This window comes from Chaetodon auriga, chromosome 22 (assembly GCF_051107435.1).
Source record: "Chaetodon auriga isolate fChaAug3 chromosome 22, fChaAug3.hap1, whole genome shotgun sequence".
Lineage (NCBI taxonomy): Eukaryota > Metazoa > Chordata > Actinopteri > Chaetodontiformes > Chaetodontidae > Chaetodon > Chaetodon auriga.
Genome location: NC_135095.1, coordinates 8,005,964 through 8,028,618, shown reverse-complemented (window position 1 = coordinate 8,028,618; position 22,655 = coordinate 8,005,964). Strand labels below are relative to the sequence as shown.

Here is a 22,655-nt window from a genome sequence, read left to right as displayed (position 1 = left end):
CTCTGTCCATGATCTGAACATTAAACGGTGACCAACTGATAACACCCAAACCCAAAAAAAAACCCTCTTCAATATTGCATAAGGAAAACCTTTATTTACAAATGACCACAAAATTTGCATGATTCCAGTCTCAATGCTAAAACATTTATCAAATTAGGTTCAGAAGTTATTTAATATAAAAATGTACAGTACATTGTTTTATTCAATAATAAAACCATAATTTAATCCCCTGGACATAAACTTAAATTGTGCTTAAGAGACAAATTGTATATTCCAAACAAACTGCTTATTCTGAAAATACAGCAATATTATACATGATCTTATTAAAAACATTTCAGCAAGTTAAAAAAAAAAAGAGTCTATTTCTAAACGACAGTACCATGAGCCACAAATTCACAATGAAAATTAAATAACATTAACTTAAAACATCTTTCAGTCACAGCATTTATTTTTGGGCCATGTTTTCATTCAGAAAACAACTCTGCATCTATCTTTAATACATAATTGAAAAGCATCCTGATGTGATCTGCGCAATTTAACAAAATATTTACAGCATTTTGACCTGAAGTAGTTTTGGATAAGGCACAAGGAGAGAGTAGACACGGAAAACAAAAACATCGATTTACAAGCAAACACATTATCACCAACCCCTACAGCTAGAAAAACCCTCCCTCCCTGATACACTTCTGACTGAGACTTTTCATCACAACAGCTCCAAAGTGTTTAACAGTAGTACATAGAATACAACAAAACCTCCAAATCTGGCCTTTGCATTGAGAATTATCAGTATATAAATCAATATTTTACATTTTGCCCAACAGAAAATCCCCATTTCACAGCTATGCAACTTGGTCCATAATAAAGGGTTTTCAAGTTAATGATCAGCAATAATCAGTACTGAAAATAAATCAAAGGGAGGTTGACCTTGAGGAACAGCAGACCCTCCATGTTTTCCAGTAAAGGTCTGGGCTGATTTAGGGTACAGTTGACACTAGCTGTGCTGAACAGTGTCTCTGCTGGGACGATGCTGGGAGGGCAGCCCACGTAACGGGCAGCTACTTTGGCAAGATTGGGCCACAAGAATTTTTTCAGGTTCCAATAATCGAGAGGATCGCAGCTCTGATCAAGTATGTCCTCCTCAAGGTACTCCAGCACTGCCAGCTCTGAGGACTTTGGCTTCTCCTCGTGTTTTATTTTTTGTCGGATGTCAGCCATTAGGGACCAGAGGTTGTCCTTGTTGGAGTTGGAGGTGTTGGATGAAACAGGGGTCTCATTGCAGCCATTGGGGAGCGGAGGCTTACCTGCCACTGAGGTAGAAGAGGACAAGTCAAGCTCCCGGATTAGATCTTGTTTACATTGCTCAGCTTCTTCCTCTGTGAACAGTGAAGTCTTGTATCGTGGGTCCAGCATGGTCGCCCAGGTGTATCTTGGGTCGTGCAGAGTTGCGGACATTCTGCTCACCATGGCTTCCTTTAGAGACTTGAGCATGTTGTCTATGCCCACAGTTTCATCAAACAGCAGATCTATCTTTCTATTGAGAATGTGGATGAGTGGTATGACTTGTCCCAGAGTGGCAGTGCGGTTGCTCATCTCCCGGTAGGCGACTTCAAAAGGTTTCAGTGCATTGCAGACCGACAGCATCACCTCCCACTGGTCACAGCTGATCATTTCCCTGAAATTGCACTCGATCGACATCTCATCGATGGCTTTCTTCTGTTCCACCAGGCGCTCCAGCATGAAAAAGGAGGTCCTCCATTTGGAAGGAACATCTTGAATCAGTTGGTTCTCTGGCAGCTGGTGGGCCCTCTGAAGCTCAGCCAGCTTCTCCTTGGCCTTTGCTGAGCGGTGCACACGTTCACAGATCTTCCGTGCAATACTCAGAAGGTTCTGAACCATTCTCTGGCTCTTTATGGCTTCGCTAACAATGAGGTCTATAGTGTGTCCAAAACACTGCATGGTGACATGGCCATGGTCCTCCAAGGTGTTTCTGATGTTGTTGTTATCAGTTACAGTGAACCCCTTTTTCAGCCCTGATGAGGTGATCCAAGAATCCCACAGATATTCAAGCTGCTTTGGGATGTCATGCATATCATGATCACAGTCTATTTGTGAGACACTTAGGAGAGCGGAGCAGTGAAAGTCCTGACCCTGGGGTCTGACACTTGACTCGTACGTCGCCCAGTGGGCACTTAGGGTCAGGTACTCTCTTGTCTGGCTACTGACCCAAATACTTGTTGTGAAGTGGACAACACCACCTTCAGCCTCTTTCAGGTGGGTCAGCACAACATCCTTCACCCTTTCGTACATATCTGGTATGGCAGTGCTGGTAAAGTAAGAAGAAGGTGGTAGAGAATACTGAGGCTGGAGGTACTCTAGTAGTCTGTTCAGTCCAGCATTCTCCACCATAGCTGATGGCTGAAGATCCAGTGCGAGCATTTCTGCGATGAGTTTGGTGATTTTTTTGGCAACCGGGTGGTGTTCATCAAACTTCTCACGGTTCTGCTCTGTTTCATAAACAGAAGTGTCCATGAGCTCTTGTTTAACATGAATTTCAGCAGACGGCACATCACCTGAGATAGTATTGTTACTTTCAAGAACATGTCCATGAAACCTCTGCATGTGCCTGAATAGGCAGCTTGTGCCGAGGTTCGTAGTCTTTTTGCCTCTGCTAATTGTGCGGCTACAGTGCAAACAAACCACCTTTGTCGGGTCAGCAGGTGAAATGGAGAAATGGTTCCACAGTTTTGACGTCTTTTTGCTGAAAACAGGCAGGGTTTGTGGCTTTTTCTCACTGGCAGGGCTCTCAGTTTCTTTGGTTGAAACTGCGTCCGTTGCAGTGAGATTGGTGTAGGGATGAGGGGAGGATTCCTTCTCATCTGTGCTTTTTTGGTTTTTGAGGACGTCTGGGTGGCGTCTCATAAGATGCCTCATCAGACAGCTTGTACCAAAGTCCCCCCGTTTCCCTCGACTGATGACACATGGACAGTAACGGCACAGTGCTTTTAACTGGTCAACCGGTGACACTATGAAGTGGTGCCACACTTCAGATTTCACCCGTTTCATGATCTTCTTGTTTTGCTGGAAAACTGAATGTTCCTGATTGAGGCTGGGGCCCTCAGAGAGGTCACATGGTGAGGAAGTTAAGGGTGTATCCTCCCCCTGAGTTTTGAAGGAGAGATTGAGAGAGGACTCCTGCATGGAGAGATGCATCACCTCATCAGATTCCTCTTTTATATCCATGCTTTCCTCCATGCTCTGGGGTAATTCATCTGATATGGTTTCTGGTGAGGATGGGGGAAGGGGCGATTCTTTTTTTAATTCCAGTGGATCCTGCAGTTGTGTGCGGGACAATAGTGAGGGCGGGTTTGTATAGGGTGGGGGAATGTGATTGCCCTGTCCATTTTCCTCAATGACAACCTCTTTGTGGGCCCTCCACATATGACGAATAAGACAGCTTGTCCCTAGATCTTTCCCATTTTTACCCCGACTGAATTCATTCATGCAATGGATACATACTGCTTTGGAATTGTCAGCAGGCGACAGGTAGAAGTGTTTCCATACAGCTGATCTCCGACGGGAACTTGAACTTTTAGGGGTCCCAGGAAGGCGCTCGGCCCCTCCGTCTAACATGTCTTCAAGGTTGTTTTCATTGGAATGTGAGGATGAGAGTGTGCTGCAAACAGTGTCAATGTTGGCAAGCTGTTCTTGTTTTGGTTCAACTTTGGGCAACACTTCTTTGGATGACAGATCTGAATTTTCAGCTGAGGAGGTGGACGGTGAAGTGTTCTTTGAGGCAGAAGAAATAATGCTATTTGTCAAGTCTCCATTTTTTGGTGAGTTTGGGGAGGGAGGTATCAAAGGTGAGGCAAGAGAGCTAGTCAGATTATGTGAGGATGTGTCTGCTCCGTCTTGTAAAAGCACAGTGGGGTGAGCCCTTCGTACGTGCCTCATTAAACAACTTGTACTGAGGTCTTTCTCATTCTTACCCCGACTGAACTCTTTCATGCAGTATAAACAGATTGCTTTGGTACTGTCGCGTGGCGATATGCAGAAATGGTTCCATGCAGGAGATTTTTTCCTTGGGTTGGTATTACTCCTCATAGACGACAAAAGGCTCTGAGTGACAGCATCCATGGCAACATCATAAAGGGTGCTAGTGTATCCACTTAGTAAATTACTATACTCATCACCATCTCTAGTTACAAAAGGGCCAAATGAGCTACCAAATGCTAGCCTTTCATCATCCTGGGTTTCCTCCTCCATTCCATTTGCATCTCCAGTCTCCTCTTTGATATGCTGACTTTCTTCATTACCATTTTCATACTTTCCACTCTCCATATTTTCATCAGTATTAGTGTTCAGGCATTTGTTTGAAAGGGTGGGAGAAGCTGGGTCAGTCTCACTTGCTTGGTCTGACTCCAACTGTTTGTCATCCTGAGATAAATGAAAAGAAGGGGGAGAGTCTTTATCCAGTGTTATTGAGGAGCAAGCAGGTGACTTTGCATCCGCAGTCTCATGAGGGTTAATGCTGTAGGATTTGAACACATAGCCATCTTGGCCCTCAATTTTCAAGCAGGTCCCTTTTGCCTCTCTTTTTTTGCTTTCTGTGGAGCCATTAGGTTCACTGACCATATCCTCACTCAAGTGAGAGACCTCTTCCTCCCCATCCATGGCAGCAGCCCAAGGGTTTCTGTACAATAGTCAGATCTGTGTTGTCAAATGTGATCAGGTTTTTCAGGTGTAGTCATCGATACTGCAGTTCTCAGGCAGGAGTTGTAATGTGTGTGTGGCTGTCTGGGACAAAGGGTGCCTGCTTGTCCCTCTCCATTTATGACCAAAGTATTTTCACCTCTCTGCACACAACCTGGAGGGAGGGAGAGAGAAAACAGATCAAAGTGTATCCTTAGAAAATAACAAGATTCCAAAACAACAGGTAATATAGATATTCTGCAATAACACTTGTAGTCTTGTACATGACTTTCCAATTTCATTTTGATTTTCTAAAACTGATTAACCAACAGCAACAGTGTGTTGACTTTCAAAAATCACAACTCCTGCTGTAAAATCAAGTAATACAAAAGTATGCCCATATTCACTACTGTGATTTTCATTTGAAAGCATCTTCATGGTAGTAAACATCGAAACATCTGAAATTCTAAGTTGACAGGCACTGCCTGATCACTATTAATTTTGCTCTCTGTGATGCTACACTGTCTCATTTACATGTGCAGGTTCAGCTGGGTCTTCAGGTCCTTCATTCATGACCCACAGCTTACATATGCATGCAGCCACCTGGGAAATGGTAATCATCCACCAAGGGCAGGAATACCTCTCCCAGCCTCCCCTGTTCTCATCCCAACAAACTCTTTTTTTTGTCATCCTTTAAATCTGTAAGCAAACGTTTTTCTATTTGCTGGAAAAATAAGGCTTACCAAAGAAATATTCAAGATATTTCCACTGTCCAGTTTTGAGTTTTGGGACTTAAAGGCATGCTCTGTAACACCAGTAACTTTTTTTCTTCTCACGTGATGCTGTATAACTGCCTCATGATACAGTAGGTCTATGCACAACAGAAAATGTGTGACAACTCTACAAACATGGTGCTCAAAACTTTAAGATACTGGGTGTGGATCCATGTGTAAAGATGTTTTCATTACAGCAAAACACTTAAGGAGCTGCTGGCACGGATGAGAACATTTTCAGGAATAATGACTGAAATCAGTTTGGGGGTAGTTTCTGGTTGAAGAAGAACCAACCCAGTGACTCAGGTTTGTACAGACACCCAGTCGACCATTTTTGCCATAACATTACTAGACTGTTGTTATGTCAGCACATTCTCAGCACCACAGAGGCAAAATAATCCAGTCATAATGCAGACAGCATAAACAGCATAAAATTATAAAGTAAGGTAAAATACTGACACAACACTCCTTAACTCTAAAAATGTTGTTTTATCTTTACAATACATGAGCAAACAATACAGACGAGACCTAGACGAGGGTCAATATCGCAAAAGATACAGCACGTGCACATGCAAGACACATAATGTTAAGCTCTGACAATATTTGCCTAAGAATACAAGTGGCACCCAAATGCAGTCTAACTTGTAGCAGTCGCTCATAAATTGTCACAATGCAGATATGTCTATATGAATGAGTATGGCATTTATCAATGCAAATATACATTCAGCCACCAGTTCATTTGTTCCACCTGTCTAAAACTAATGCAGACACTGCTTTAATGAGGATTAATCCAGTTTTGGTGAATACTGTTTCAAAGAGGAGCTTCTAAGATTTAATCTAGCTTCATTAATATGAACGAGGTAGCCAAAAATTCTCAACTTTCAATATAATGCAAACAACATTATATAATCTTTGTGCAATTAGTATTTAGATCACATTTTTTGCATTAGTGTCCTACATAATAAACTGCTAACTGGGTGAATATGATGTGTATGCTGTTAACAAACCTCTCACAACCCCCAGCTGAGTGATCAGATCAAATGTGGTTTGTTAAAAACAGCCAGTGCCTCACTTTGGGTGCTATATATAATTACTTTCCTAGTGTCACTAAATATTAATACAAAATAATAATTTTAAAAAAGCACGTTGCACATACAGCACAAACTAAATAAGCTAAAATACTACAACACCCCATGACTATGAAATTTAGGTTTATTTTTACAATACATGAGCAAAGTAGGTGTACGTACAAGACACATCATGCTAAGCTCTGACAATACTCGCTTGAATGCACATGTGTCATCCAAATGCAGTCTCGCTTGAAGTCGTCTCCAATAAACGTTCATAAAACTAATCGATCATTCATTTCAATCTAACCGCATGAATGTTGCCAGCATAACCGATTGCATCGCTGATTATTAATACATGATTTGATTTAAGCAGGCATCCAAGAAAAACAAGCAACGTTAAGCCATTTCCTCAGAGAGCAGTGGCAGATAGTTTTTCCGGGTTTGGCTTAAGTCAGGAAGATGTGAGAGGACAGTAGAAAATTACCAACTAGCTTTCATCTTACCATAACACACCAATTTGTAAATGGTTATTTACACACCGGCTTTCGGATAAACCGAGCTGAACAACAGCTAACACAAATCCCGAAACTTGTGCGACCCACACACCAATAAATATTCAACGTTATAAAGAAAATTTTTGGCAGTTACGCTACATCATCAGTAAACAGCACGGTGGCTATCCTGGTGCTAACTGGGTTAGCCGCAAGGCTAATGAACACACAAAAACAACACAGGTACAACACTTCCGTCACATGGATTTGTAGCACAAATATTACAGATACTGTAACTTCTACAACTATTCCATTAAGGGCGCAATGGCCTGGGAAAGGCGTTTAGTAAATTTCGGACCACACCACGACTGCTAGCTGGTTAGCTGCCAGCTAGGCCACACACAGGACTTACTAGCTAACCTGGCGAGGCAGAACCCAGCCGTGGCAACACACGAACCACACGGGATCCGAATCAGACCAGCAGTCACCACGACGTCCTAACCACATTAAACCCTCCTTAGACGTGTACATGTGCTCAGGATACTTACTGTGAAGTACGGCGTTGTGATCACAAGGTTTCGGCTCCTAAACAGTTAAATATGACACATTTGATTGATCCAGAGGGGGGTTCACTTTGTTGCTTTTGTCTCCTGGTTTGCTAGCAGTTCGCGTTCGGCCGAAGCAGCTCCACACAGCGTCGGACGGAAGGAACATGTTTTAATGATGTCACCGGGCGCAGGGTCTTCAGTATGGCGAAGGGGGTAAAGCATTTAAGCAATATGTCACATAACACCCTGCTTTACCTTGATTTTTCACCCGTTCAGATCAGTTATCCGCGACTATTAAGATGACAATTGAGTGGCCTATTTAGATACGTTGCTTTATGTATTACAAGGGACAACATGTAACATTAACAGTTAACGGTTAACTTGGGGTTAGTTAACACCACAACCAACAACAGCAGTACTTGTCTAATAATAATGGTCTAATAATAATTGTCAATTAATAATGATAATGGTAATAACGCTTGTATTCTTCATCAAACCATATAAATCGTTCTTGAACGGTTGCTATATTATAGTTGGTTGTGTATTATCTTTACATACTGGCCGAACTAAAGGAACCTCGGCTCGAAATGTAAGTTGGAAAGAACCAAATAGCGACTGTCTGTCTAATTAAACGAACAAAAATCGCCAACACTAATGGCAGCTTTTTACTACGAAGTAATTACTGCTCCATGAACACATGACCTCTGCTGTGTGTTGCATTCACGGTCTCGGGCTGCACAGTATGGATTTCGTTTAAGAACGATGTGTATGGTTTTATCACCACAACACGTTGCTGCTTTACACAGACGGGATTTTTCTAAACTTAAAGAGCATGTGGGGAAGTGGTCACCAGGGTGGGGCATTTAGCAGTGATTTGTTGTTCTGCCTATGTCCTGACTGTCCTCTGTGACCAGAGGAGAAATGCTGAATCAATAGTCCAGACCATGACAGATAGACACACCAGTTTGAAAGTCATACACACTGGTTATGACTTCAAACACCGGTTCGGAGAGCCAGAAACAGACATGTCCCCAGCCTTACTCAGACAGCGCTACTGCCCCGATTCACGCTTTGTTCGGAGCTTTGTCTGTGTATGGCTAGTAAGGGTTGACAAAAGGCAATGCATTGATTGTGTGACAGATGGGCTTTTGTGTGAAATGCACGACTCACCACCAACATGACCTCCAGCGTCACACGTAGAGTAGTGCGTACGGGTGGGAGTTGTCTGGTGAAACGCATTGTTGTGTTGGGGGATGAGCCGTTCGCTGTGCTGCTGCTGTTACTGCTTTTTGCTCCTGGTCGACTGTGGCTAGCGAGTGACTCTAGCCTATGAATGGTCCACAAAGCAAATAGTTGTGTGTTCTCTGTGGAATTTTACATCGAAACTTCACAGGCACCAAGCAGCCATCTTTCTCTTTTTATCAGTTACTGAAAAGACCCCAGTATCGCCCGTTGGATGAGAACATTGTGTGCGGAATTAGAGCCACTTAGCAGGCCGTATCGCCATTGCTTTGTAAGGCTGCTGGCTAGCTACCGTCTCCCTCTACTAGCAAAACTGTTCGTGAATCCGAGGTATGTGCTTTGGTTTTCTATGCTTTTCCGTGTTTTATGTGACGACGAAGAGAAGCTATACAGTGCATCTGCAAAATGTGCGTTTAATATTACACACTGGGTGTGAATGTACAAACGTTGTTTTAAAGAGCTCATGTTTTGTTTGACGCCATTTGCTCGGTTTAGGGGGTGGCTAGCTCCTCTTGCTAGTTAGCTGGCAGGCTAATGTTATTGTTAGCAACTTGGTCAGTTGGACTGTTAGTCGTTAGTGAAAAGTCAATTGCATCTTGCACCAAATGGGCAAGCGCTAAGTCCTGTGGGGTCGTATTGAAAAGGAAACGTGTGGCCGCCTCCCACCGCATTTAAATGCCTCAGCTCATTGACAAAGCTGTAACGTCCAGCTGGCTACTAACGTTACACTACAGGTCACAACAGAGATAAGTTAGTACCTGTAGTTGGAGACAGTAACATCAATGGACGTTGCACCATCCTCTTGCCCTCTCAATGAGCTGGTTAACTTTAACGTTATGTAAAATATAATGTATTCGACTCAGAAAATGTTATGTGTTCTCTTCCAGAGGATATTTGATTAAATTAGAAGACCTTATTTCTCTGTGTAAAACAGGTAGCCTAGCATAGCAGTCAGTTACAAGGCATGTTATTACTTATCTATGCTAGGTATATGTATATGTATATATCTTACTTGATCACATACTACATACACATTACAGGGTATATATTATATTGATCCTTTTCTCATGCTGTTGAAATAAACAGATTAGGCTTTGTCACTTAGAAGGTTTTTTTTTTATCATGTCAATCAGAAATAAGTGTGGATGGTACCACAAAATACTAAATTATCATGGTGTATTTTCTGACCCCTGAAATGCAGCTACCTCAGTATAATGCATCCACCTTCTCTCCTCGTGGTTTAACTTGCCTGAAATGCATGTAGATCTCTAATGGTTCCTCTCCACCCTGTGTCTCCACAGCAACACGGAGCGTCAAGATGAAGAAGAAAGCTCGGCAGCACCGGGTTGCGGTGCCGCAGAGGCCGCCGTCTCCCATCAAGCCTTCCCCCAACAAGCAGATCTTGACCTACGCGCAGGCGCAGCGCATGGTGGAGTTCGATATCGATGGCCGCGTCCATCGGATCAGCATATATGACAAGCTGGATGTGATCTCGGATGATGACCCAATGGTGCAGGAGATGATGGAGTGCACCAGCAATAAGGAGAATGCTGAGAAACCCCAGCAGCAGGTCCTCCTGAGGTCAGTGAGACTAAAAAACAACCAGGAGAAGAGAAACGCAGCACTGGGCATAACTGGACATGGAGAGGGAGGCGGACATCACGCTGGTGTTAACGCTGGACCAAAGCTTCCAGAGCCGAAATTTCGTACAGTGGAGTATAATCTTCCAGCAGTTCCTAAGCGGGCAGCTGCCTTTTATAAATACATGGAGAAGACGGAGGAAGAGCTGGATGAGGAAACAGAGTATGACATGGATGAAGAAGATTATTCCTGGCTGGATTTGGTCAATGAGAAACGTAGAAGCGAAGGGGTCAGTCAGGTCTCCCACAACGTCTTTGAGTTCCTTGTCGACCGCTTTGAGAAAGAGTTGTATCTAGAAAGTTTGGATCAAAGAAGTGAAAAGCAAGCACCCATTGACGAGGATGCTGTCTGCTGCATCTGCATGGATGGAGAGTGTCACAACAGCAACGCTATCCTGTTTTGTGACATGTGCAATGTGGCTGTGCACCAGGAATGTTACGGTGTGCCCTACATTCCTGAGGGCCAGTGGCTCTGCAGGCACTGCATCCAGTCATCCTCTCAGCCTGCAGACTGCATACTTTGTCCTAACAAGGGTGGAGCAGTGAAAAAGACAGACGATGATCGCTGGGGCCATGTGGTGTGCGCTCTCTGGGTCCCTGAGGTCGGCTTCTCCAACACCACCTTCATTGAACCCATTGACGGTGTCAGCCACATTCCTCCAGCTCGCTGGAAGCTCACCTGCTACCTCTGCAAGGAGAAAGGTGTCGGGGCGTGCATCCAGTGCCACAAAGCCAACTGTTACACCGCCTTCCATGTCAGCTGTGCCCAAAAGGCTGGCCTCTTTATGAAGATGGAGCCCATCAAAGAGGTGACGGAAACAGGAGAGCCCACATTCTCTGTGAAAAAGACGGCCTATTGTGGCGCTCACACACCTAACGGTTGTGTAAGGAGGCCTCTTACTATCTACGATGATGCCAAACCCAAAAATGGACTGTGTAAGAAAGTGGACAAAGGGAGAGGCAGTGGTAAAGGACAGTCCAAAGGGAAGCAGAAGAAGAAGAGTAAGAGTAAGAAGCCAGAGCCTGAACCTGAAAGTGAAGAAGCAACTCCTGCAACTGTGCCTACTTTTCCTGCTCACAGGTAAACTTCTGAGTTGTATTAATGATGTAGTATTTGGTGAGTCAGGGTGGTCATTCAAGTACATTTGCTTTTACGGTATTGATGCCTGCTGTGGAGTGGTGGTAAAAGGGAGGGCTTTTCTGTCTGACTCAAGACTGACTGACACTGTTAGAACATATGGTTGTTGATATACAAGCATTGGCTTTTGCAGGATTTGAGCATGTGACACTGGCAAATGTTTGCCTTCGCAAATAGGAGCTTAGGTGATCTGCTTGAATGCATTTGTGTTGAGTGCTCGTCAGTTGCTGGTTAAAGTTTGTCTGTGGCTGTTAATTTTAATATTACTCTCAAAGTCACAACCACAGGTAACCAGCCACTGCTGACTTGTGTCATCTTGCAAGAAACAAGTTAATTGTGACACATGCTAGTTGTTGTTCTCTCTCACCCTGGCTGTGTCCTGCTAATACCTGTCTTCCTGGCTCCTTTAGGTTACAAACCATTATGAACCAGGTGTCAGTCCAGAAGAAGAAAGCATTTGTGGAGCTGGTCCTAAATTACTGGACACTGAAGAGGCAATCGAGGAATGGGCTTCCGCTCATCAGACGCCTTCAGACAAGCCTGCAGTCTCAGAAGAATGCACAGCCGGTTTGTTCATCTGTCAGTCAACCACAGAAGGCTCTCAGTCTTCATTTTGCCCTCTATCAGAGTACCAATAGCTTTTACAACTTGAAATGTCTTTTTTTTGATTTGATTTTTCAAACATTTAATGTTCTGTCTAGTATGCTGTTCAGCACTTAATTACTGCTGTTAACGAGGCGTTTGATAATGCTGTGTGTACAGGTGCCTGTTTACTGCTAAATGTGGGTCTGTGTGCCTTAAATAGTAGGTGTTGTTGAAAAAATCTGAAAAACGGGAGTCTCTTCAGAAAACAATGCAAGCTGGATCATTTTCAATTCTATTCTGTTCTTTAATGTAACCGTTTTATTTATATTTCGTCACCAGAGGCAGAATGAAGAGGAGAGCAGGGCACTGAAGGACCAGCTGAAGGAATGGCACCGTCTCCGACACGACCTGGAGAGGGCCCGACTGCTGCTGGAGTTAATCCGCAAGAGAGAGAAGCTCAAGAGGGAAGAGGTAGGAGTGCAGGAATCAGTGGGTACATGGGTGAACTTCTGACTTAACCTGGGGTCAGAGAAATTCTGATAATAAATTCAACAAAATGATCTTGTAATGGTTTCCATCTGTGCTGTGTTCTCAGATTAAACAGCAGGAGGCCCTCCTAGAGATGCAGTTGACTCCCTTCAGTATTTTGCTCAGAGCCCTCTTGGACCAGCTCCAGACAAAAGACCAGGCCAGGATCTTCACCCAGCCGGTTGATGTCAATGAGGTGAACTTCAGCAGTCACTTCATAAAGTTCTGTTGTTGCCTTCGTCCACTCAGAATCTTGTATTGTCTTTCCCTTCGGATGCTTGTTTGATAAGTCTTCAAACTGGACTCGCTGGCTCGTATTTCAACACAGCTCTTTGTGTTTTGCTGTTGTGCTCTTGTCGGGGTGAAAGCCCGCTAACAGCAACACAGCAGGTCTGTTTTACCTGCTTTTCTGCCTGATTGCCAGTTTCAGATATGGTGAAATAATGGCATGAACACGTGCAAAGGGAGAATAATCACAGCCACTGCTTTTCCCTTTAACCACATCTGTTCAAAAGCTGCACTCCGACTCACCACAGAGACTACAGCCAGCAGACAACTGCTCACTCCATGTCACACATTCTGATTACAGTGACTCAGGTTAGAACTCACCCCCATCCCCCTCCCTGTGTAGACAGTGTTGAGCAATGTGACTTCCTGGTAAGACTTGAGTAAGGTCCGCTGGCGGACGGCCATGAAAGGCCAAGGGTGTCACAGTGTGAGCCCGGCTAACTCAGTTGGTAGAGCATGAGACTCTTAATCTCAGGGTCGTGGGTTCGAGCCCCATGTTAGGTGTTAGTTTTTCTCCAATGTTACTAGTAAATGATTCATTTTCTTGGGTTTGCTGAGCATGTGTGTAAAGTGTTTGTGTTGGCATGCAGACTTTCAAGTTTTAAGACATTAGGATTCAGGAGAAATATGGTGTTGTTTACAGTTTTGTTACATGTCTGTCATGTCAAGACAGTGTGCCCCAGAGAGTAATACAGTCTACTTTACAGACATGTTGCTCAGCCCCTGTTGACATTGATGGCTTTAAATGCTGTATCTAAAGTAATAATATTTGTTCAAGAGGGTTGGGTTAACAAGCAATGTACAGTGACATTTGCTGCCAATTTTTAAAAGTGTTTTTTTTCGTAAAATAATTTATTATGTTTTCTGTTTCGATTAGGTGCCTGACTACCTCGACCACATCAAGCACCCAATGGACTTCTCCACTATGCGGCAGCGCATCGACGCGCAGAGCTACAACAACTTCGAGCAGTTTGAGAATGACTTTAACCTCATCATTGATAATTGCATGAAGTATAACTCAAAGGACACCTATTTCTACCGGGCCGCCGTTCGCCTCCGAGACCAGGGCGGGGTCCTGCTCAGAAAGGCCCGACGGGATGTGGAGAAGATCGGCTTTGACACGGAAAGTGGCATGCATCTGTCTGAAGCTCCTGAAATCAAAGCACCACCATCTTTTTCTTGGGAGGACGGTAAGGGCGGTAATAAAGACACACATGCCTCTGTGATGTGTTTTTGCGTTGAAGAGAATGAGAAATATTCCTAAAATGTGTTGAGAAAAACCATGTTTTTCTCCTCTTAGTGGACCGCCTGCTGGTTCCAACCAATCGGGAGCATCTTTCTCAGGACCAGCAGCTGCAGCAGCTCCTGGAGAAGTTTGACCTGACCTGTGCCATGAAGTCCAGCCCCTCCCGCAGCAAGCGTCTCAAGCTGCTCAAAAAGACCATCAACGATGTGCGCAATGAAATAAGCCTAAAGAGAGTCCTACCCTCCCACCATCACCACCACCACCACCACAGTTCTTCCTTCACAGCCCCCTCCACGTCAGCATCATCTTCATCCGCTGCCTCCCACCCAGAGCTGGGTAAACCTAAAGAAGAGAGATTGAAGCCCAACGGACATTTTCCAGATGATGAGGGTACGTATGGATCTTGCTCAGCTTCAGTAGAAGGTTTTCTGTTCGACGCCGTGCTCGTAAAACAGCCTCTGTCCTTCTAAAGAGAATCACATGTCCTTAATATCCTGAAACACGGGTCAGAGGTCAGAGATTAGCCCCCAACCCAAAACACAGCCTCACAGAGCAAAGTCACATGCTGTTCCTCATACCCAGTGTGTCTCTGCTGCTTTCACGTCAGATGTTTGAAGCATTTCGAAGAGGATGAGGCTGCGATTAAGTCTGATTATCAGGCCACCTTAACACACAATCATTAGAAACCCTGCCTGGTTTGTGTTGAAGTGAGCAGGAGAAATATGCTAAAAACATGACCCATTGAATTTAATAGGAGGATTGGTGGTGATATTATTTGTTAATGTCTAATAGGTGACTGACACATACTCGACAAAGCGCTGTAGATTTAAGTCTGATGCTCTTGGTTTTAACTGAGAGTTTTTTAAAGATCTACTTCCACAGTCTCTTTCTGACAGACCGTTCAACTGAAGATTGTTAGAAGGCTCTCTGACACTCTCATGAACTCCACATTCCACAATGACAGAAGCAGACAGAAACAAGTTTAGGATCACATGGCTGCGATGGTTTTGCGCCAGCAGCAGAGGAAAATGTGTTACTGGTGACTCTGAACAGCGTTCTTATGTCTCTCTGTGGATCCCATCCTTGAATAGACAGCGTGATAATGAGCCGGTGGGCGGAAAAAGAGAGGGAAAAAGTCATCTTGCTCTCCTTTTTTATTTTAAAAGTGCTTCAGAGTTATGCTAAACAGCATCTTGTTTTGCTTTTATGATAAACCCAAAAGCCATATGATAATGTGCTGTGTCAGCATTCCTGCAAACAAGTGTAGGTTTTGCAGCACATTACTGCTGGAATTGCTGTTATGCTGCAGGTAATATTTCTTGTCTCTGTCATTTTGTTATAGTGTTTCTGTTTGTACTTTTTTATGAACAGCTTGTTATTCGTTGTTCCTCCAAAAGAGTATGCCAAAGATTTCATTATGTTCTTTTGCATAGCTAATCCTCTACCGCTCCCTGTTTCTATAGCACCATGAATTATACTAATGATTAATATAAATAGTCAGACCTTCAAAACTTTCCAATAACTGTACAAACAAACTGAATAATGTGGTCACAGTTTGAGTGATTAATGTTGGCTTTGCTGTCAAAATGCCTCTTCTCCCCTGCAGGAGACAAGTCTCTTCCTCCTAAACTGGAGCTTTCAGATTCCATTCCTCCCCTCATCCACTCGGACACAGACCCCGGGCCCCCCACCCTCAAACCAATCGACGCCGCCCCAGACTGTGAAGACAAGGCTCACAGCAAGTGCGTCAAGTTTGACGGAGAAATCCCAGACCTGCTCTCCTCTACGCCGCGCCTCAACGGCTACTCCCACGACAGCCTCCAGAACTCTTTGCTGGACGGGGACGTGAGCGTGGTGGCCACGTCGACCCTCGCCGAGCCCACGGGCACCGTCAACCGCCGCACCGCTGTGCTCTTCCGCAAGTCGAAGGCCGCCAGTCCCCACAAGCCCCCGAGGGGCGGAGACGAGGTGGCTGAGAGAGTGGACGGACGTGAGAAGGGTGGGGAGGAGGAGGAGGATGAAGACGGCGCGCAGCTGGGCTCCAAATCCTTCCTGTCGGTGGTCATACCCAGGCTGGAGACGCTCCTTCACAGCAAGAAGAGGAAGCACAGCGGCAGCAGAGACAGCGAGGAGGAGGGAGGAGAGCATGAAGAGGAGGGAGAGTCTCCTGTTAAACGACGGGACACCGGTAAGAAGTGCACAGAGAAAAATACAGCAGCTGTGTATCACCGACTGTGATTTAAATCAATTAGAATGTGCCATCAATGTTTCTTTGAGTTAGCGTATGTTACAGTTTACACAACATTCCTTCAAAGCTGATTAAATTAGCAAACTTAATATTTAGCTCTGCTGCCAGATCCTGAAACTGGCAGCGCAAACGTTGCAATGAGCTGCTACACAGCTTACAAGGCATCACAGCCGACACCTGTTTACCAGGGACGTCCAGATTGATCGGGCTTTTAGGTGCTCCTTGTGTTCTCTGTTTTGCTAATACCTCCGGCGACCTCCTGACTGCCTGCGCCGGGCTTAGAGGAGGTGGAGGGAGACTACGCGGCGTACTTCAGTTGTCCTTCTGGACTTGCTGTTGCATTGCTCCTTGGGAGTTGTTTGTTCTGCTCTGTTGACTAAAAACATGTTCAACAACATTGACTTTTGTTGGTTCTTTACTTCACGCTGCACAAATCTCACAGCATTTATAGCTTAGGTCACACTGCCACCAGCTGGAGATCCCAATACGTAACAGCGCAGTCAAGCTGACCTGTAGCAGTGCTTTACCAGCAGCTGTTTACTCATTTACATGCGGCAGCTGTAATGCAGATACACTCACATTTGACTGGAGTGGCCTGGGTTCACATTCAGGCTTTTTGGATCAGAGTCTTTGAAATGCTGTATATAATTTTGTGATTGGTTGTAAACCTTTCTGCCTCCCTTGGTGTTGTGTCTCCTCTCAGGCCTGTCCAGTGGTTTTCTGGAGGTGGAGGAGGAGAAGGAGCTAGAAGACTCGAGTAGAGCCAGTAGACCGGTGGAGCCACGGCGACGCTGTGCCTCTGAGTCCTCCATCTCCTCATGTAGCAGTCTGCCAGGAAGCACCAGGTAGAGTCCACCAGAGGGAAGACAGTCTTATGATTTTTTTTTTTATTTGACTTAACTGACAGAAGAGCTATCCGCACACTTTATGAGAAGTGATATACTGCTTAAATTTAAGCAATATCTCCTTTATCAGTTTGAACTCACTGATGCTTCCCGCGCCTTAGCAAAAATTGATCTGGGTGGTCATCCTGCATTTCCTATCTTGATGTGACCTATCTGCTAATCTGCTTTGCCTTTTTTTTTTTTTTTTTTTAGCACTATTCTCAGTCTTCCAAAATGTGGGAAGGGGAAACCCGCCTTGGTCCGGAGAAACACTGTGGACGATAAGAGCGAATTAATCGCCTGTATCGAAACGGGGAATTTTGCAAAAGCTGCGCGAATCGCCGCCGGTAAGTTGGGTGCATTACTTGTGACAAGAATCTGCACGCATTTATTAACGTTATAAGCAGACTTCATCCAAAGTTTCATATAAATACACAGCATTTTATCCAGGTACTTGATATTTAATTGCTATACACATTTGAACTCGTACAGTAATCAGTAAATATGTTTTGCAAGAACACTTGTGACAAAAATATGTATTCAGGGTTCAGTATCTTGCCCAGGGTCACTCGAACTGCCAACCGTCTGATTATTGGACGAGCCGCTCTCCCTCCTGAGCTACAGCTGCCGCCTACGACAGCTCGCTTTAATAAAGAACAGATTAAATATGAGAAAACGGTGTGCTTAGCAACAGTAAAACCTCACTTGACTATCAGTTAATAACATCAAATACACATTAAAACACAGCCTAGAAATCAATTATGTGCTGAAGTTTCTTCTTCTTCAGTGTGGGTTGTCGACAATCAATGAATATGCGACTTTTTTTTAGCCTGTTGCATTCAGTCAGTTTAGTTCAGTTTTATATTTCCAGATATCTGCAGGTCTCAAATTATGTCATGAAAACGAAAGAGGGTGCAGAGATTTTTTTACTTTTCCTATTGAACTGGAAAACTGGCCTCATATTCTGGCTTCAGCACAGTTTGGTGTTTAAATGGTGAACTTGATAGACGTTGCAAACACCTGGTATTCATACATACTTGAAAAGAGCAGCAGGTGCCAGCCAACTCCGTGTGCCTTTTGGCAGTGACCAGTGAGTCTTTGTACTCTACCTGCCATCATGGCGCGTAACCAGTCAGCATCTGGAGACTCATCCCTCACCTAAAATTCATATTTGGCTAATAAAATGCAAAAAGCGGCCAGTGCATTTTTAATATCCGCCGTTCACCTGCGGCTCTCGAAGGGGGAAAGTTAATTTCCCCTCCTGATTTGCTGTGTTCTCCTGCACTTACAGCACGGCTTTTGGAAATGTGTTTCTGTCTGTGTTTAAACCCCCACATAACTTGTTTGGTGTTGTTCCCGCTTCCATAGAGGTTGGCAACAGCAATATTTGGATGCCTGCTAGTGCTGCAACAGTTGCATTGGAACCCCTAAAGCTAGTTTGGGCCAAATGTAGTGGATACCCTTCCTACCCTGCCTTGGTGAGTGTTGTGGGACAGAAAGCTTGACAATCACTGACTAAAGTCTTCTTATTCTGTTGTTTTCCCTGTCATCTCTTCACACTGGGACACTTTGGAGCCTAACTGTGACACTCTTGTCCCTCAGGATGAAGCAATAGTTTTACGACAGCTGTTCTTTTTGGTGTCCAGTGGCTGGTTTAAAATGTCCTGTTTATCCTCTAGGTGGCAGCCTTTCACTGTTAACCAGTTTAATTTGACCTCTGCATGAAAGGACAAATGAGAAAAAGAATCATGTGCATGCATTTGTACGTGTGTGTGTGTATACAGTAGAGACATATTTGCTCTATGCTCGACTGAGTCCGTGATTGAACGCATGTTTGCCGTGCGTTTGCATTCATGAGCGTCTTAACACCCCTCTCCTGCTGTGTGTAGATCATCGACCCCCACATGCCGCGCGTGGGCTGCCAGCACAACGGGGTGTCTATCCCCATGCCCCCCATGGATGTGCTCCGCATTGGAGAACAGATGCAGTACAAAGCCGAAGAGAAACTCTACCTCGTCCTCTTCTTCGACAACAAGCGCAGCTGGTGAGTGCCGCAATCTGTGGGACCGGTTCAGTCTGCTGCAGGGTCCTACAAGAGCAAGCCTGCCGACACGTCTGTCAGCCGGCCATTGTTCGCTCGTGCCTGCGTGACATCAATTGTCAAGACAAAACAAATGGCTCTTTTTGATGATAATGGCGGTACAGCAGGCTTTGTGTCACACCGGTATCAGGCTTTTTATTTGCTACCTGGAAAGCCTGTTCCACATCTTGAGTGTCCATGATGGAGCTGAAACTAACAAAATGTGCTCAAAGGACATCAGACAAGTCAAAAATATAACTGAACACACCAATAAATAATATTGTGAGTGGTGTTTTAGGACTGTTGCTGTCAGGGTTGAACATCGTTAATTGAGGTTGTGGCGTTTAATGAGAATTGTGCTGCAATTTTCTCCCATTTTCCTGCAAAAATAGCTTCAGAACACCCATGATTTTTAGGATGCACGTGCTTGTGTGTGTTCACGCACAAAAACAAAGACGCCTTCTCCAAATATGCGCTGGAACAATTCATTGCGGAATTAAAAATTTGTCGGGGAAAAACTCATTTGCTGCTTCCAGCTTCTCTCATATTAGGATTTAGTGCTTTTCTCTGTTTTATATTATTGGAAATTGAATATATTTGGACTTTGGACTGTTGCTCAAACAGAACAAGCAATTGGAAAACATCGCCTTTGCCACAATTTTCTGTCATTTTGTACATAGATGCATGTCCTGTAAAAAGACATTCAACTCTCGCCACTGTTCAGGCTTTGTAGTATTGATGTGTGTAACGTCATGTCTTTTCCCCTCTCAGGCAGTGGCTTCCTAGGTCCAAGATGGTCCCTCTGGGAATGGACAAGACCATAGACAAAATCAAAATGATGGAAGGACGCACGTCCAGCATCCGCAAAGCTGTCCAGGTGGCCTTCAGCCGTGCCATGAACCACCTGAGCATAGTGCAGGACGAGCCAGTCAGCGACCTCAGTGACGTGGACTGATGGCGTTTGCCGCCTCTCTCTCCCCTCACACACACACACACACACACACACACACATACACACACACACACACACACGTGTACCTCTCCTGTACCAAATACCCTCCTCCCCCCTCTCTGTCTCTGCAGGAGACTCAAATGTTTACTGTGCACCTGCTGTAACAGGTGGTGTCTCTTCCTCGTCCATTCCTGCTCGCACACACTCCTACCATGTGCCGATGGGATACGGCTGCTGCTGAATTGAATGTGTCTATCGTCTCCTCTCCACCTCCAGGCTTGTAACTGTGCTTCGAGACTGCTCTTTTGTTTGCGCACCCGCCCTCCCCCTAACTCCACCAATCATTTTCATTCACCATTTCAAGACAAAAACAGAAAACGTCGGTGCAGTTGGGTCGTCTGACTGAACGCATCTGATTTTAGGGCTTTGTTGTAAGACTTAAATTGAAATTTTGGCTGCAGCTGATACGTTTCTCAACTCGGTCCGTTAATTGGCAGGTAGCCAACCATCATTTCTCTGAAGTTATTAAAACAAAGAGCATCTAGTTGCTGATCAATTAGCTGAAGCTACATTTCCTGTCGCATCAAATCTGTTGTAGCCAAAGCCTGCGTTTTATGTCAAGGCCACATTCACATACTGGTCATCTCCATCAAGTACCTTTCTTTGTATTTAAACTGTAAATAATCTGTACAGCTGCCTGACACTAACTTATTTTGTAGTTTTGACATAAATGGGTACTGTACAGGAGTTTTCTTAGTATTTATACTTGATGCATTCTTGCCGCTAAGGAGCGAGTGCTATTTTGCCAGTGCTGTATGATCAACAAGACTAAAAAAAAAAGAAAAGCCTTAGTATTAAGGAGATTAGGGCTAAAATATCATGTTTCTGAAAAGTATGAAAGTATTCCCTCTTTCATTTTTTAAGTTATTGAAGTTTATAATCGTAAGCTTCCATTTGGCATTACTCCTTTTTGTATTAAAAATAGTTCTCCTATATTTTTGTCCATATATATTTATATGATTTGAACACACGGTAATACAGTATGTAAGTCTGTGAAGCTGATACTGGCAGTCTGATGTTGTGGACATGGGACGTGTATTGTTCTCAAGAAACCAAAAATGTCGCTACCCAGAAGTTTTTTGCCGATTCCCTTTTTTTTTTTCTCTCTCTCTCCCCCGTGTGACGTGTGAAATTGTTGCCAAAAAAAAAAGAGGAAAAAAAGCAAAGTGTATTTTTATGTGATAACATTTGACTGTTACTTGGTTTCGCTGTAGTCGTAGGGAGACGTGCCTGCGTTAACTTATTGTAAAGTATTTGCATTACTTTATATTCAAGGAAAGACATGCAAACTGATTGTGGTAAAGTGGCACATTTTGTGGTGGATACTTGCCTTCTTTTTAAGTAACCTTTTCTAACTTTTTTTGTAGTAGTAGACTTCAAGACATTTCATTTTATACTCTTGCGTATTTTTTCTGGGTAGCGTTGGGTAGTTTTGGTATATTTCATTTTGTACTTAACTGTAGTAGTTTTTTTAATCAGGTCATCTGAAATATTGCTGGGACTGTTTTTTTTTTTGTAGCAAAGCAAAAAATAAAAGATACAAATATCAACACACATCCTTCTCCTTTTTTTAAATTCCCATTTTGGAGCCATTTCTGGGCCATAAATTCTCTCAAAGGTCTCTTAAAAGGACTGAATGTCCTTCATGGTGGGCAGACTGCATACACTAATTCAACCTCCCACCTGCCATATGGCACTGTACCCTGCTCATCTCCTCAGCTGATGTTTGTCCACTTGCGTCTCACACTGGGTCCTGTAGGTTGGCAGCTGCAGCACCTGATAGAGGCTGCAGAGAAGGGTCAGCTCATGAACTGTGGCAGGACACGTTGCTTCTGTGTGCTGCGTGGACCAGGCGTGCTTTTACTGGGCTGCTGTGCATTTGATTGATTGATGGTCAGGGCAGTAAATTCCTTAAAAGAGGATTTTCTAATGATTGCTTGAGAGCTGGCGGAAGGCTATTACCCTTATCAGCCTTTTCTGTTATTATCTTTATTCATCACTTGTTCTAATTAAAACCATTTGTGCACCAACAACAAATCAAATGAATATGCAGCTCGCTGAGCAGACGTGGTGCTTTTGATATGTCAAACATTTTTATGTGAATCTTTGAACGTCAGAATTTGATAATGGAAGTCCGCAACGGAGGAACAATTCTCCTCGATTCAGATCGGCTCATCTCTGGAAATAAACTGC

The 22,655-nt window shown here is 44.1% G+C and overlaps 2 protein-coding genes and 1 non-coding gene across 5 annotated transcripts; 2 read left to right on the top strand and 1 right to left on the bottom strand.

Annotated features, from left to right (window-relative positions):
- Nucleotides 1–8: 8 nt before the first annotated feature.
- zbed4 (zinc finger, BED-type containing 4) lies at nucleotides 9–7,726 on the bottom strand. The gene is made up of 2 exons (XM_076721862.1): nucleotides 7,572–7,726; nucleotides 9–4,864 (listed from the first exon to the last, which is right to left on the bottom strand). Exon 2 carries the CDS (start codon nucleotides 4,669–4,671, stop codon nucleotides 892–894), a length of 3,780 nt encoding a protein of 1,259 aa, XP_076577977.1. The 5' UTR covers nucleotides 4,672–4,864; nucleotides 7,572–7,726; the 3' UTR covers nucleotides 9–891.
- On the top strand, nucleotides 7,724–22,005 carry brd1a (bromodomain containing 1a). Of its 3 annotated transcripts, none has more exons than XM_076721860.1 (13): nucleotides 7,724–7,784; nucleotides 10,115–11,534; nucleotides 12,002–12,170; nucleotides 12,516–12,647; nucleotides 12,772–12,900; nucleotides 13,870–14,182; nucleotides 14,293–14,628; nucleotides 15,845–16,426; nucleotides 17,190–17,331; nucleotides 17,584–17,717; nucleotides 18,739–18,848; nucleotides 19,260–19,414; nucleotides 20,222–22,005. In XM_076721860.1, exons 2-13 carry the CDS (start codon nucleotides 10,132–10,134, stop codon nucleotides 20,403–20,405), a joined length of 3,789 nt encoding a protein of 1,262 aa, XP_076577975.1. In that variant the 5' UTR covers nucleotides 7,724–7,784; nucleotides 10,115–10,131; the 3' UTR covers nucleotides 20,406–22,005. The 3 variants fall into 3 exon arrangements, with proteins under 3 accessions (XP_076577975.1, XP_076577976.1, XP_076577974.1); XM_076721861.1 differs by lacking the exon at nucleotides 7,724–7,784 and adding an exon at nucleotides 8,809–9,143 and having other exon boundaries at nucleotides 12,002–12,158; XM_076721859.1 differs by lacking the exon at nucleotides 7,724–7,784 and adding an exon at nucleotides 8,809–9,143.
- trnak-cuu (transfer RNA lysine (anticodon CUU)) lies at nucleotides 13,424–13,496 on the top strand. Its single transcript has one exon. It is a non-coding gene; the product is annotated as a tRNA-Lys (tRNA).
- Nucleotides 22,006–22,655: the final 650 nt, after the last annotated feature.